This window comes from Nansenia antarctica, assembly GCF_963989245.1.
Source record: "Nansenia antarctica genome assembly, chromosome: 17".
Classification (NCBI taxonomy): Eukaryota; Metazoa; Chordata; class Actinopteri; order Argentiniformes; family Microstomatidae; genus Nansenia; species Nansenia antarctica.
This window is the reverse complement of record NC_137687.1, coordinates 1,243,445-1,255,944: the sequence shown is the minus strand read 5'-3', so window position 1 is coordinate 1,255,944 and position 12,500 is coordinate 1,243,445. Positions and strand designations below refer to the sequence as shown.

At 44.5% G+C, this 12,500-nt stretch overlaps 1 protein-coding gene across 1 annotated transcript in view; it reads left to right on the top strand.

Moving 5' to 3' along the window:
* The window catches only part of pax2a (paired box 2a), a gene marked incomplete at both ends in the record, with an annotated part of 27,540 nt that overhangs the window by 204 nt on the left and 14,836 nt on the right, over window positions 1-12,500 (top strand). Inside the window, 3 exon segments of the mRNA XM_080547707.1 lie at window positions 1,728-1,893; window positions 2,738-2,758; window positions 6,156-6,353. Of these exon segments, the coding sequence (XP_080403833.1) occupies window positions 1,728-1,893; window positions 2,738-2,758; window positions 6,156-6,353 (385 nt within the window).

The window sequence follows — 12,500 nt, the reverse complement described above, 5'->3', positions numbered from 1 at the left end:
TCATTCGTAATAGAGGAAAACCTGTCGGCTATCTAAACAACTATGTGCAGGAATATGGACACCACGTCTGCATAGGCTGTTGGAAATACCATAAGTTTTACGCACAGTATAGCCTAGGTCAATCAATGCGAAACTAATCTTTGGATAGAAATGGGAAATAAATAAATATTTGTTGAGTTTTTTTAGTGGAATATAACACACCCCGTCCTAAAATGTTGCGTTTATTTTCGTAATTGTGAATAGGATGTTTTTCCGCTTGATATTGACTTATTAGAGACAGAGGTTAATTGAAATGGGAGTTTAGGGTCGAGTTCATCACACGGGAGAGGAGAAGGAGACATCGTTGCACCTTTCCGAGAAAACATTTGAATACAATGATACAATAATACAATGCCTAATGTCATTCACCTGGGAAACAAACGCTGCCTTTGAAACATACACACCAAAGACGCCGATAGAAAACGCCGTGGGAATGTAGAAAAAATAAAAACATTAAAAAAAATATATGACAAAATGCAAAACATCGTCTAACACGTCGTAGAAATTCGCCAGCAATCTAAAGCACAGGCATTTCTTTTTGAAACATTGTTGTATATAAGACAACGTGTTAAAATAGTTATTATAATTGTGGTTACTGTTTGAGTCTAGTATTTTTGTGATACCCGCGCCAAGTGTGAATTATTAATTCCTCATCATTCGCACTATCCCTCGGTTTGTAATATGAGTTATCAAAGCTCTTTTTAATTATTTACAATAATTGTGCGAGGAAAATTAAACAGCTTGAAACATAATATGCGCGACATGTGTTAGACTGCAGAGGACCGGGCTGGTGGGAAATATTGTCTCTCGCAGCGCTGCAGGATATATATATATGTGGGATTCACCGTGAAAGCACAGAGAGTTAGGCTAGAGTCCAATTCACACAATAACTACAAAAACAACAATAATCCCGCTTCGTTGAATATTTCATTTATTAAATTAAGACAATAATTGAACAACATAGTAGCCTATAGAACCGACCATATAATGTGACTGTGTCTATAAAAGCATGAAGCCATGTCGAACTTCCATCTGCTATACCACAGACTATTAGCAATAACAATAATAATAATAATAATAATAATAATAAACAAATACAAATACTATTATATCAAACTATTATTATTTATATTATTATTATATTAAATAATATTATTATTATTGTTTCACAACTGTTATTTTTGGTCTGTGTTCATGGACCCTACGTAAAAAGACAGGAGTGAAAACGAGTTGATTTAACCTGAGAACTCAACGCCGTTAAACCTTTTAAACCTTTAAACCTTGATACTCTGAAGATATCCTCGGTGCTGCCGCTCACACACTCACACGTGATAAGCTGCGTTCAGGAGTTTCGCTGGAGGCCTCAGAGAACAACCGTAATTAAACTTATATTGTGCATTGTGCATTGTGCATTGTGTGTGTGTGTGTGTGTGTGTGTGTGTGTGTGTGTGTGTCCGTGCGCGCGTGCGTGCGCGCGTCCCCACAGACCCGCGTAATTCGTCGAGGTGCCAATGTGTTTAGATGGTGTTTGTGTGTGTGTGTGTGTGTGTGTGTGTCTGTGTCTGTGTCTGTGTGTGTGTGTGTGTGTGTGTGTGTGTGTGTGTGTGTGTGTGTGTGTGCCCGTGCCGTGTCTTCTGTATGTATGTAATGTTATGTTTCCCTGTGTCTCGCCGCTGTGTCCCACATAGGGCACGGGGGTGTGAACCAGCTCGGCGGGGTGTTTGTGAACGGCAGACCCCTCCCCGACGTCGTGAGGCAGAGGATCGTGGAGCTGGCGCACCAGGGGGTCAGGCCGTGTGACATCTCCCGGCAGCTAAGGGTCAGCCACGGGTGCGTCAGCAAAATCCTCGGCAGGTAAGAGGGAGAGAGAGTCGCCAGAGAGCTTAATACAGACATACATCTCGTGGCATATGCGATGCATGAATGAATGAATGAATGAATGAATGGTCTTTATTGTCATTGATATAGTACAGGTACCAATGTACCATACAACGAAATTTGGGAGGGGGGGCTCCCCTGGTGCTAGGAAAAAAGACTAAAAACAAGAAGGGAAAAGAGCTGGTTTACATAAATAAAGGCTATGTACACTATCCACTATACTATACTATACAAATAAAACACTGTGCTGTACTCTATGCTATGCTATACCTATTCTAACATTTCCTATCTCTGAACCTTATGTACCCGAGGGTTGTCATATTGCACATAGTGTTATTGCACATTCATTTAAAGTGTCGCAGTTTGCAGGTTTGAAATGTTCACAGTTGTGTTTCAGTATTTCACTTGATTTCAATCTAGTAGCTGCCATCAAATTGTCTAGATTGTCCAGGGCCTAGAACCTAGGTCTTTGCGTGCTTGCTCGAGCTCTATTTCAGCCACAGTCATCGGTAATATTAGGTCTTTTTTTTGTTGTTGCTAGAATCGGCCTACAGGAATTCTGTGTGGACGTTTTTAAATCGATTGAACCTCAATTGGCTTTAGATTAACCCCCCCCTAACCCCCCCCCCCCCTCGCACCAGACGAGGTCATCTAGAATAGACTCCTCACAGAGAGATGTCATTTACATCAGATGGCATGTAAGAAAGAAGCGTTTGGGGGGTTATCATGTAGCTTTCTTTCTGCTCAGGATTCAATATCGTTTTTCTTTCTTTTGGGAATAAATCTTGTAGAGGGATAATGTCTTGAAATATTTTTTCAGCTATCAGAAGGATTTTAAGAGGTATTTTTATTTTATTGCACTTGGAATGTTTGTCACAAACATCAAACACGTATTTGTTTATTGTTTTATACACGTGGTGGCATGTCTATTGGTGGAGTGCGCGTGCATGCGACTAGTTCGTGCTTGTTAGGGTTGGTGAAAAGAGTCTAACTTTCTAGACCTTTACACTGAATTATTAAAATTATTATTTTCACTATAGTTCTGTTGAAGAGGAGTGGTGGGGAATACGAGCATACTATGATCAAAGATGATTATTATTATAACATGACTTGATTTTAGATGTTTTTAGAGAAACCAAACGCTCTAGACTTCGAAAGCGGAGAAACCTTGATTCAGTAACCTTTAAACTAACGTTTGTGTGAATTCTGATTCTCATGAAGACACCGATAAAAAAAAAAAAAACATGTTTAGGCCTCTCGACATCTCTCTACTCCTGCAATAACCCGCAACATGTGAATATAATTACATAATTACAACACATTACAGCCAGTGTGCGAATTAAATCACGGTGTGCGGGGGAGCCCAGGGATTAAAGCAAAAAAAAAAAAAAAGCTCCTAACGGAAAAAATCATTCAGGCCAAATCGGGGCCGGTGGCTTTGCGTGCGCAAAGCGCGCGTGCGATTTTCTGTTCTACGTTCTAATGCTTTGACTTTTCTTTCGGAAAATGTGAACACATTTCCGCGTTGTCGAAAATCAATGACACATCGCTAGTCAACTAACACGGCTTGTTTTGTGAGCCTGCTAAACAGGGGCGGACTGGGATCAAAAAACAGCCCTGGCATTTGCGACACAACAGCCCTATTTCCAAACGCAACACGCAACACGGATTGTTAACATAAAAAGTCAGAGGACAGATGCCAAACTACCGACATGTTTGCTGTAAATATGTATTATCAGTAGGCAGTCATCAGTCAATATCTCTTTCAATAGCCTTTTTACACCGAATGTACTTTTTTGTGCTATTTTCGGCCCAATACATGCGAATTTCGGTGCATTCCTACTCCCAACTACACTTGCTCCCTGCATCCAGTTGTTGCACATTAACTGCATCGCTCTCATCAAATTCCCCCATTCTGAAAATGAAAGCAGTGTAACGTTAACTGCTGTTATAAACGGAATGATGACATGAGGTGCGTGTCCACTGGCGATATAGAACTGACTACGATAGTTATGGAGATATACTCCAGTTATATGAGTGGAGCTCCGCCCCATAGGGGAGCTCTGCTCCTATTGGTTTACCCCGCTACCTAAAGCTCTGCTCCTATTGGTTTACCCCGCTACCTAAAGCTCTGCTCCTATTGGTTTACCATAACTATCCTTCTAGATCGTGGAGCTCCGCCCCATTGGGGAGCTCTGCTCCTATTGGTTTAGGGCCCTGGGCATCCGCGATGCAGAACTGCGTGGATGGCCCGGCCGATATCAAATGTTTTGGGCCGCGGTCTGCTGAAATAAGTTATTTTCAATGAAAATCACTAGAGACAAAATTACAAATATATATTTTTTTTATATAATACATTCTGAGCGGCCCAGAGTCTCGCGGCCCTCCTGGCATTTGCCAGGCTTGCCCGGTGGCCAGTCCGCCACTGCTGCTAAACAATGTACACTAGTGTTCTAGTTAACTAGGTAACAATTGTACAGTAGTGTTCTGGTTAACTAGGTAACAATGTAAAGTAGTGTTGTAGTTAACTAGGTAACAATGTACAGTAGTGTTCTAGTTAACTAGGTAACAATGTAAAGTAGTGTTCTAGTTAACTAGGTAACAATGTAAAGTAGTGTTCTAGTTAACTAGGTAACAATGTAAAGTAGTGTTCTAGTTAACTAGGTAACAATGTAAAGTAGTGTTCTAGTTAACTAGGTAACAATGTAAAGTAGTGTTCTAGTTAACTAGGTAACAAAGTAGTGTTCTAGTTAACTAGGTAGCAGTCCAATCCATTTCGCTGCTGTATTTTGGCTTGACTAGCGAGTTTGTGTTGTGATTCTCACCCTAGTTTCACCCTTTTCCATAGTTTTGTATAATACATGTGTGGACTGACGATGTAGCGCAGCCTAACTTATTCTAATAATTATTTAACATAGTTTTATTCTGATAATGATTCCCCCCTCCTCCCAGACTTACAAGGTCACATTATTATTGGATTGGTTGTTTGGTGCCGGGTGAAGTTAGCTAAACATTTAACCTGCTAGCTAGCAAGAGAAACATAATGTCACTCTCCAAAGGTCTAAAGAGGAAAGTTGATGGTGAAAACAGGGCATTTAAACAGGAATGGACAGCGAACTATGCGTTCATCCTACCTGGTGCAAAGCCGTTGTGAGAGACTCACATTTTCCGTGCTCACAATGAATGTTCCCTTCCACCTATACATGCGAGTTGTCCTTTTCATCAATGAATGCGATAAAGACGGACTAGAGGAATCGATTGGTGCATAAAAACCTTGAGAACTGCCGGATTAAAGTGACGTCCATAATAATAATAAATAATAATAATACATTAGGCGCTTTTCTAGACACTCAAAGACGTCCATATCACCAGATAGCCAACAAATAGTGACCGATGGGAGATGCCAGTTTTCTCATTAACTGAGATTTAATAGCCTAATATTATTTTTTCTATTTTTAATGAATGGCTCATTGTAATTATTATCCCTAGTAATGTAGCGTGTTTGCTCTGTCATTAAATGTTTTTCATGAGCATATAGGCTGAGCGGATTCAGCTTCTTTTTTTTTTTTTTGCGCCGATTTAGTTGTCAATGTTTTTCATAAAATTAAACTGCATTTGCTTTGTTACTGTTCACATGTGTGGTGCAGTCACATTCACATAGCCTATAAGTAAACATTAAGTTTGAATTATTTACTGAGCTGGCGTTACTTTTTTCAAACCACACACCGCATGTCGGCTATTTCAGCACCACGCATTGTCCACCTACTTAACACTATGAGGGGTTCAGCGTCAGTGCACCCCGCTGCAAGTTACTGTCGCATAGTTGTAGCCAAAAAAGGCCTATTTGTAGGCTATATAGGCTATTATATATCATTTATATACCTAATACCAACATCAAAATAGATTGTATGCCTCTACAAATCATATTACACCAGGTAAAATCCGTCACAACTTGGAATAAATCCATCGCAATTTGGAATATTTTAGAGCTCCCCCAAAATTTCACAAACCATGTTTCCAGGGGAGCTCATGTCACCACTAGGGGAGCTATAGCTCCCCGAGCTCCCTCTTATTTCGCACCCTGATTACAGCACCGTTAACTCTGAATGCAACACGGAGCTATTCGACATCAAGCTAATTAAACCTCAGCTATAATAATAATAAACATGACAACAATATCCACCCGTTTATCTCATTTCTGATCATTCAAAACCACATGTATCCTTCTGTCCCCCCAGGTACTACGAGACCGGCAGTATTAAGCCTGGAGTTATTGGGGGGTCCAAACCAAAGGTCGCGACTCCCAAAGTAGTGGATAAAATCGCGGACTACAAGCGTCAGAACCCCACGATGTTCGCCTGGGAGATCCGGGACAGACTCCTGGCCGAGGCCGTCTGCGACAACGACACGGTGCCCAGCGTCTCGTCCATCAACAGGTAACAGAACCACCCAATAACGTCAATGTCCTTCAATGGCTTCAATGTCTGTTATATCATTTAAAAGTACATCGTCTTGGACTACATAGCTCGATCATCATCTCAGCAAACATGATCAAGTCAAGAAAAAAAAACATGTTTTTAATATTGCCTTGAAGTGACTGTATTGATTAAATGATGATTATATAATGATTTAAGCACTTTGAGCAGCTGCAACGTTTGCAGGAAAACTGGAAAAGTGATATACAAATGTAAAGGTTATTATTATTATTATTATTATTATTATTATTATTATATAATTTCAAAGTGCATTGACTTGGACTATATACACTCGACTATCTTCTTATTTACACGTCTAGGCCAACGGGTTTTTAGTGGGTAGAAGCCAATTATTCTCTCTTCAACTGAGTATCGCTGTACAGATCTGGGCTGCAGTAGTCATCGTGTGAACGTTATGTTTAGTTGACTTGAGGTAGAAACACACATGATGCGTAATGATCCTCTGGTATAACAGCTTCGCTATGGCTCATATCTGGGTTTGGGGGGACAGACAGGCCAAGTCAGTGTGGGCCTACAATGTTCCTAATTGCAAAAGGCTTATTTCAACTCGCCCCGTCCACGGTGGTCCACGGTGGTCTTAAAAGTGGAATTCAATCCCGCGCCACCCGTCAACAGACAAACTCGGGGCCGAGGCCACGAAAAACCACATCTGTCTCGATGATAAAAACCCGCTCGATAGAGAGTGGATATCTGCGTAACCAGATCTGGCGGCAGAGGGAAATATCCCGGCGAAGTGGCTCAATACGCGGACCACCACACTGCGACGGACAGGCCGGGTCTCCGCTGCCAGCCAGCCGCTCTGTGGTCACCCGGAGGCGGCCTGGGACCCGCAGTAAACACGCCCCGCCGGGTCACCGCGGCTCTGCCAGGGGGGAACTCTAATGTAGAATTGTTAAGCACATTTTAGAACACAGAACACTAGAACGTTCCGAGGATTCTGTCAGTACTCCAACAATTATGAATATTTAGATTAATTCCAAATTATTATTATTATTATTATTATTATGATGATTATTGTCTAGTTAATACTCTATATACAACTGTAATAACAATATAATGACGCTATTGTTACTACTAGTATTCTTATTAATAATAATAATTACGATTATTATTTGTATTACTATTATTATTAATAATAATACTATCATCTACAGTTTAGCAACAAACATTTGGATCAGTGTGATTATTGGATTCAGTATAGTCAACGATGTCCGTTTAAAAAGCAACACACGAAGGGTTCTTTTTCTCAACCGAGAAGGCCTGAGAACAGACGCGCTACTGAGAGGTTTAGATTGAGTATTGTCCAAACTCGCTCCCGGCAGCACAGTAATAGTCATTGTACACCTTCACCTTTCACAGTGAACGACCCAGGTGCTGGACAAAGTATCTTTAGACAAAGTATCTTTAGACAAAGTGTCTTTAGATGGCGGAAGGTTTGAAAAAAAAACAGCGGGAAGTAGTGAAGCTAGGCAGGGTGAAAAAGGCCCTATACCTGTGGGTACCTGTCAGTAAATGAACTTTGGTTAGAAGCCACTGTTCCATAGAGTTGGCCATCAGCATTACGCTTTAATGAGCTGAAGAGAGATCAGAACACACGAACAACAGAAAGAGAACGAAATTAAACGGAGAGAGACATAGAGAGAGAGAGAGAGATAGAGAGAGAGAGAGAGAGAGAGAGACAGAGAGAGAGAGAGAGAGAGAGAGAGAGAGAGAGAGAGAGAGAGAGAGAGAGAGAGGGAGAGAGAGAGGGGTGGGGGGGTGGGAGGGGGACAAACATCAGATAATCATTGTCTTCAGGGAGATTTGACCAGGTCGCCAAACATGTGTCCAATTCTTAATGGTCATCGACAGAAATGAAAACACTGCTAACGTACTAACTTGTGATTACATTCAGACCGGTTGATGCGTGTCGAATGAAACAGATAGAGCGGGGTGGCAGGCTCAGTGTTGGGGTAGAGGCATGTGTCTCACAGAGATATGGAGAGGTTTATCACGTCTTGTGCACTATTCCACCTAATTGCCTTACCTATTGCCCCTTACTCTGTACATATCATATTGTACTTATCATTTCATAATTGTACATATCATATTGATAGGCTATTGACTTAATAACTGGACGTATATTTTTCATAACTGTACATACTCATGTATATTCACTTTATAGTCATTATCACTGTAATGTACCTGTCAGTTGTGCACTATACCACTATTGTCACGTTCTGGTTACATACTAAACTGCATTTTGTTTAAGTACTTGTACTCTGTGCGATGATAATACAGTTGAATCTAATTTACACAACATTTGTTTTGTGTGTGTTAATAGAAAACGGCCCTGATCAGAGGCGAATCAGCTGTGTTCATATGTGTTGGTTTCATACAGCATGATTATACTCCCGCGCTGTGGGATCAAATGCTTTTCAGTGAAAACAAACGCGGTTAATTTCATTTTCAAAAGGACTTTAAGTTTTAAGAATTGGGGATGGAATTCACCTTGAGGAGTAACAGTGGAAGAAGTGAGAGGTGGAGAAAGTGGAAAGATGTGGCGAGAAAGAGAAAGAGAGAGAGAGAGATAGAGAGTGAGAGAGAGAGAGAGAGAGAGTGAGAGAGAGAGAAAGAGAGAGAGAGAGAGATAGAGAGTGAGAGAGAGAGAAAGAGAGAGAGAGAGAGATAGAGAGTGAGAGAGAGAGAAAGTGAGAGAGAGAGAGAGAGAGAGAGAGAGAGAGAGAGAGAGAGAGGAGAGAGAGAAAGACCCCCGTGGCTTCTGTGGTTAAAGAGTTGACCTCTGCTCTGTCGACAAAAGAGGATGTCCTGGCTTTAAACACATTTTTCCCACATGAATTATTAAAGATTACACAGAGGCTAGGTTGCACTTTGTGTTGTAGCAATAGCAGGCGCCACCCACCGTCCCAGCAGGCAGGCAGGCCCGAGGCTCCTAAGCGGCTTTCAAACCGTATCGATCCACATTTTAATATTTCTTTGGGGAATTATATATTTATTTATTTCCCCTCCTCACAACAACAACCACCACACAAGCGCCAACGTCATTAATTCACCCACACAAATTGCTTATTCAATATCAGAGAACATGGATCCGAAAATAAAGTCCTTGAATTTACGAGGCTTTCTCCCCCCCCCCCCCCGAGTCATGGGGTCAGATAACTGTTGTGGTGAGATGTTAAAAAAAAAAGAAATTCAAATAAAATATTGATGTGTGTTTTTCTCAGGAGGAGGCTGCGAGGCCTTTTGTCGCAGTCTGAAGGAGAGAGGGGATAGAGGACACATGAGATACAGAGCAGAAGGGGAAAAAAAAGCTCTCCTGTACATTTTACCCCTGGGGCTGTTAACCCGTCGCTGCCTGACTCCAAACACACCACGTCCGTCGCCGGCTACAGCAGACTAGTGTACGCGTGTATACGCATGTGTCCACACGTATACGGAACGTCGGATGTGCTTTGGATTAACATCGTCTTGGCTAAAAGGGACGTTACGGTAGCGGGGGGGGGGGGGACTTAGTTCTCACAGGGTTTCAGTCCTACATCAAGAAACCTTGTTCTTTGCAGATTAATTCTGCGCTGTAATCATGTGTGACTGTGACCCTTTCGCTGTACGAGAGAGAAAGAGAGCGAGAGAGAGAGTGAGAGAGAGAGTAACACCGCAATATATCCCACTGTAGCGGTAATCTCCCATCGACTAAATTACTATAATCCCTTAAACGCACTCACTGATCGAATATGATCTGGGAGATCCTACGGTTGGTAACAAGATGTCATGCGTAATTCCCCTCTCGAGCGGCGCGGCGGCCGCGGGGCCTCTCTACAGTCTTTCAGATTATTGTGACAGATGCCGTTTCTCAAAAAATGCGCCGCAGATTAAAAAACACGTCAGATGTTGCGGGTGGAACCGGGCGAGGGGCAATAAGACACTATCGCTTTCCTGTCACATGTAATTTATAGCCGACCATTTGCATCTGTTCTCTCGTCCACCACGTCCCCCCTACTAGCCTATACTTCTCCATCCTCAAGTCCCAATCAATAGAAAGGCCTGATCCGCAACGACACTGGGCCTCCTGTGACTGATCTGAGATGGCCTAGGGTCCAGAGACATCATAGAGAGGGAGAGAGGGAGGGAGAGGGAGAGGGAGCAGGAGAGAGAGAGTAGGAGGGGGAGAGGGCCCAGAGTGAGACCTGATAGAGAGAGAGAGAGGGAGAAAGGGGAAGGGGGAGGGGGGGCAGAGTCATCTGAGACATGATATAGAGAGAGAGAAGTAGTGAAAGAGAGAGAGAAAGAGAGAGCAGGGGGAGACGGCCGAGAATAAGAGAGAGGGAGGGAGGGAGGGAGGGAGGGAGGGAGGGAGGGAGGGAGGGAGGGAGGGAGGGAGGGTAGGACGGGAGAGGGGAGGAGAGGATAGAATGAGTAAGAGATGAGAGAGGGGAGGAGAGGGAACGAGGAGGGAAAATGAGAGGAATGAAGGGGAGGGTTAGAGGGAGAGATGAAGAGAGAATGAAGAGGAGAGAGAGAGGCACCCTGGGACTGGCTGAATGAAGGAGGAGGGGGGGAGTGAAGGAGGGGGGGGTGGGGTAAGAAGGAGGGGGGAGTGGGGGGGGGAGATTATTCGAGGACGGCAGGTAGAGAAGCAGTGAAGCCCATCATTGAGGTGAATTGATGTGATTTCATGCTTTGTTTGCGAGATCATTCGGTCCAAAGTGCAATGAAGACTTCCCCCCCCCTCCCCCCCCCTCCCCCCCCCTCCCCCCACCCCTCCACCATATCACATCTTAACACTGTGGGGACTTTATATCATATTTCCAACCACCAGAATCATGCTGTGTGTGTGTGTGGGGGGGGGGGCACTCACACACCCCTGAGGTGAGATTGCCCCCCTCTAATACCCCAGATTGGTTATTTGTGACAGGACCAGGGTTATGAGGGGATACAGGGGGGACCCCCAAAAGGGACAGAGGAGGACAGACATGCAGGAGTGATACATGCTACGCTAGCACATGCTACTGCTGTGGGGGGGGGGTAGGGAGGTGTAGGGAGGTGTAGGGAGGTGTAGGGAGGTGTAGGAGGGTGTAGGGAGGTGTAGGGAGGTGTAGGGAGGTGTAGGGAGGTGTAGGGAGGTGTAGGAGGGTGTAGGAGGGTGTAGGAGGGTATAGGAGGGTGTAGGAGGGTGTAGGAGGGTGTAGGAGGGTGTAGGGAGGTGTAGGGAGGTGTAGGGAGGTGTAGGAGGGTGTAGGAGGGTGTAGGGAGGTGTAGGGGGGTGTAGGAGGGTGTAGGGAGGTGTAGGAGGGTGTAGGAGGGTGTAGGGAGGTGTAGGAGGGTGTAGGGAGGTGTAGGGAGGTGTAGGGAGGTGTAGGGAGGTGTAGGGAGGTGTAGGAGGGTGTAGGGAGGTGTAGGGAGGTGTAGGGAGGTGTAGGGAGGTGTAGGGAGGTGTAGGAGGGTGTAGGGAGGTGTAGGGAGGTGTAGGGAGGTGTAGGGAGGTGTAGGAGGGTGTAGGGAGGTGTAGGGAGGTGTAGGGAGGTGTAGGAGGGTGTAGGAGGGTGTAGGAGGGTGTAGGAGGGTATAGGAGGGTGTAGGAGGGTGTATGAGGGTGTAGGAGGGTGTAGGGAGGTGTAGGGAGGTGTAGGAGGGTGTAGGAGGGTGTAGGAGGGTGTAGGGAGGTGTAGGGGGGTGTAGGAGGGTGTAGGAGGGTGTAGGGAGGTGTAGGAGGGTGTAGGGAGGTGTAGGGAGGTGTAGGGAGGTGTAGGGAGTGTAGGGAGGTGTAGGAGGGTGTAGGGAGGTGTAGGGAGGTGTAGGGAGGTGTAGGAGGGTGTAGGGAGTTGTAGGGAGGTGTAGGGAGGTGTAGGGAGGTGTAGGGAGGTGTAGGGAGGTGTAGGAGGGTGTAGGGAGGTGTAGGGAGGTGTAGGAGGGTGTAGGAGGGTGTAGGGAGGTGTAGGGAGGTTGTAGGGAGGTGTAGGAGGGTGTAGGGAGGTGTAGGGAGGTGTAGGGAGGTGTAGGGAGGTGTAGGAGGGTGTAGGGAGGTGTAGGAGGTGTAGGAGGGTGTAGGGAGGTGTAGGGAGGTGTAGGAGGGTGTAGGGAGGTGTAGGG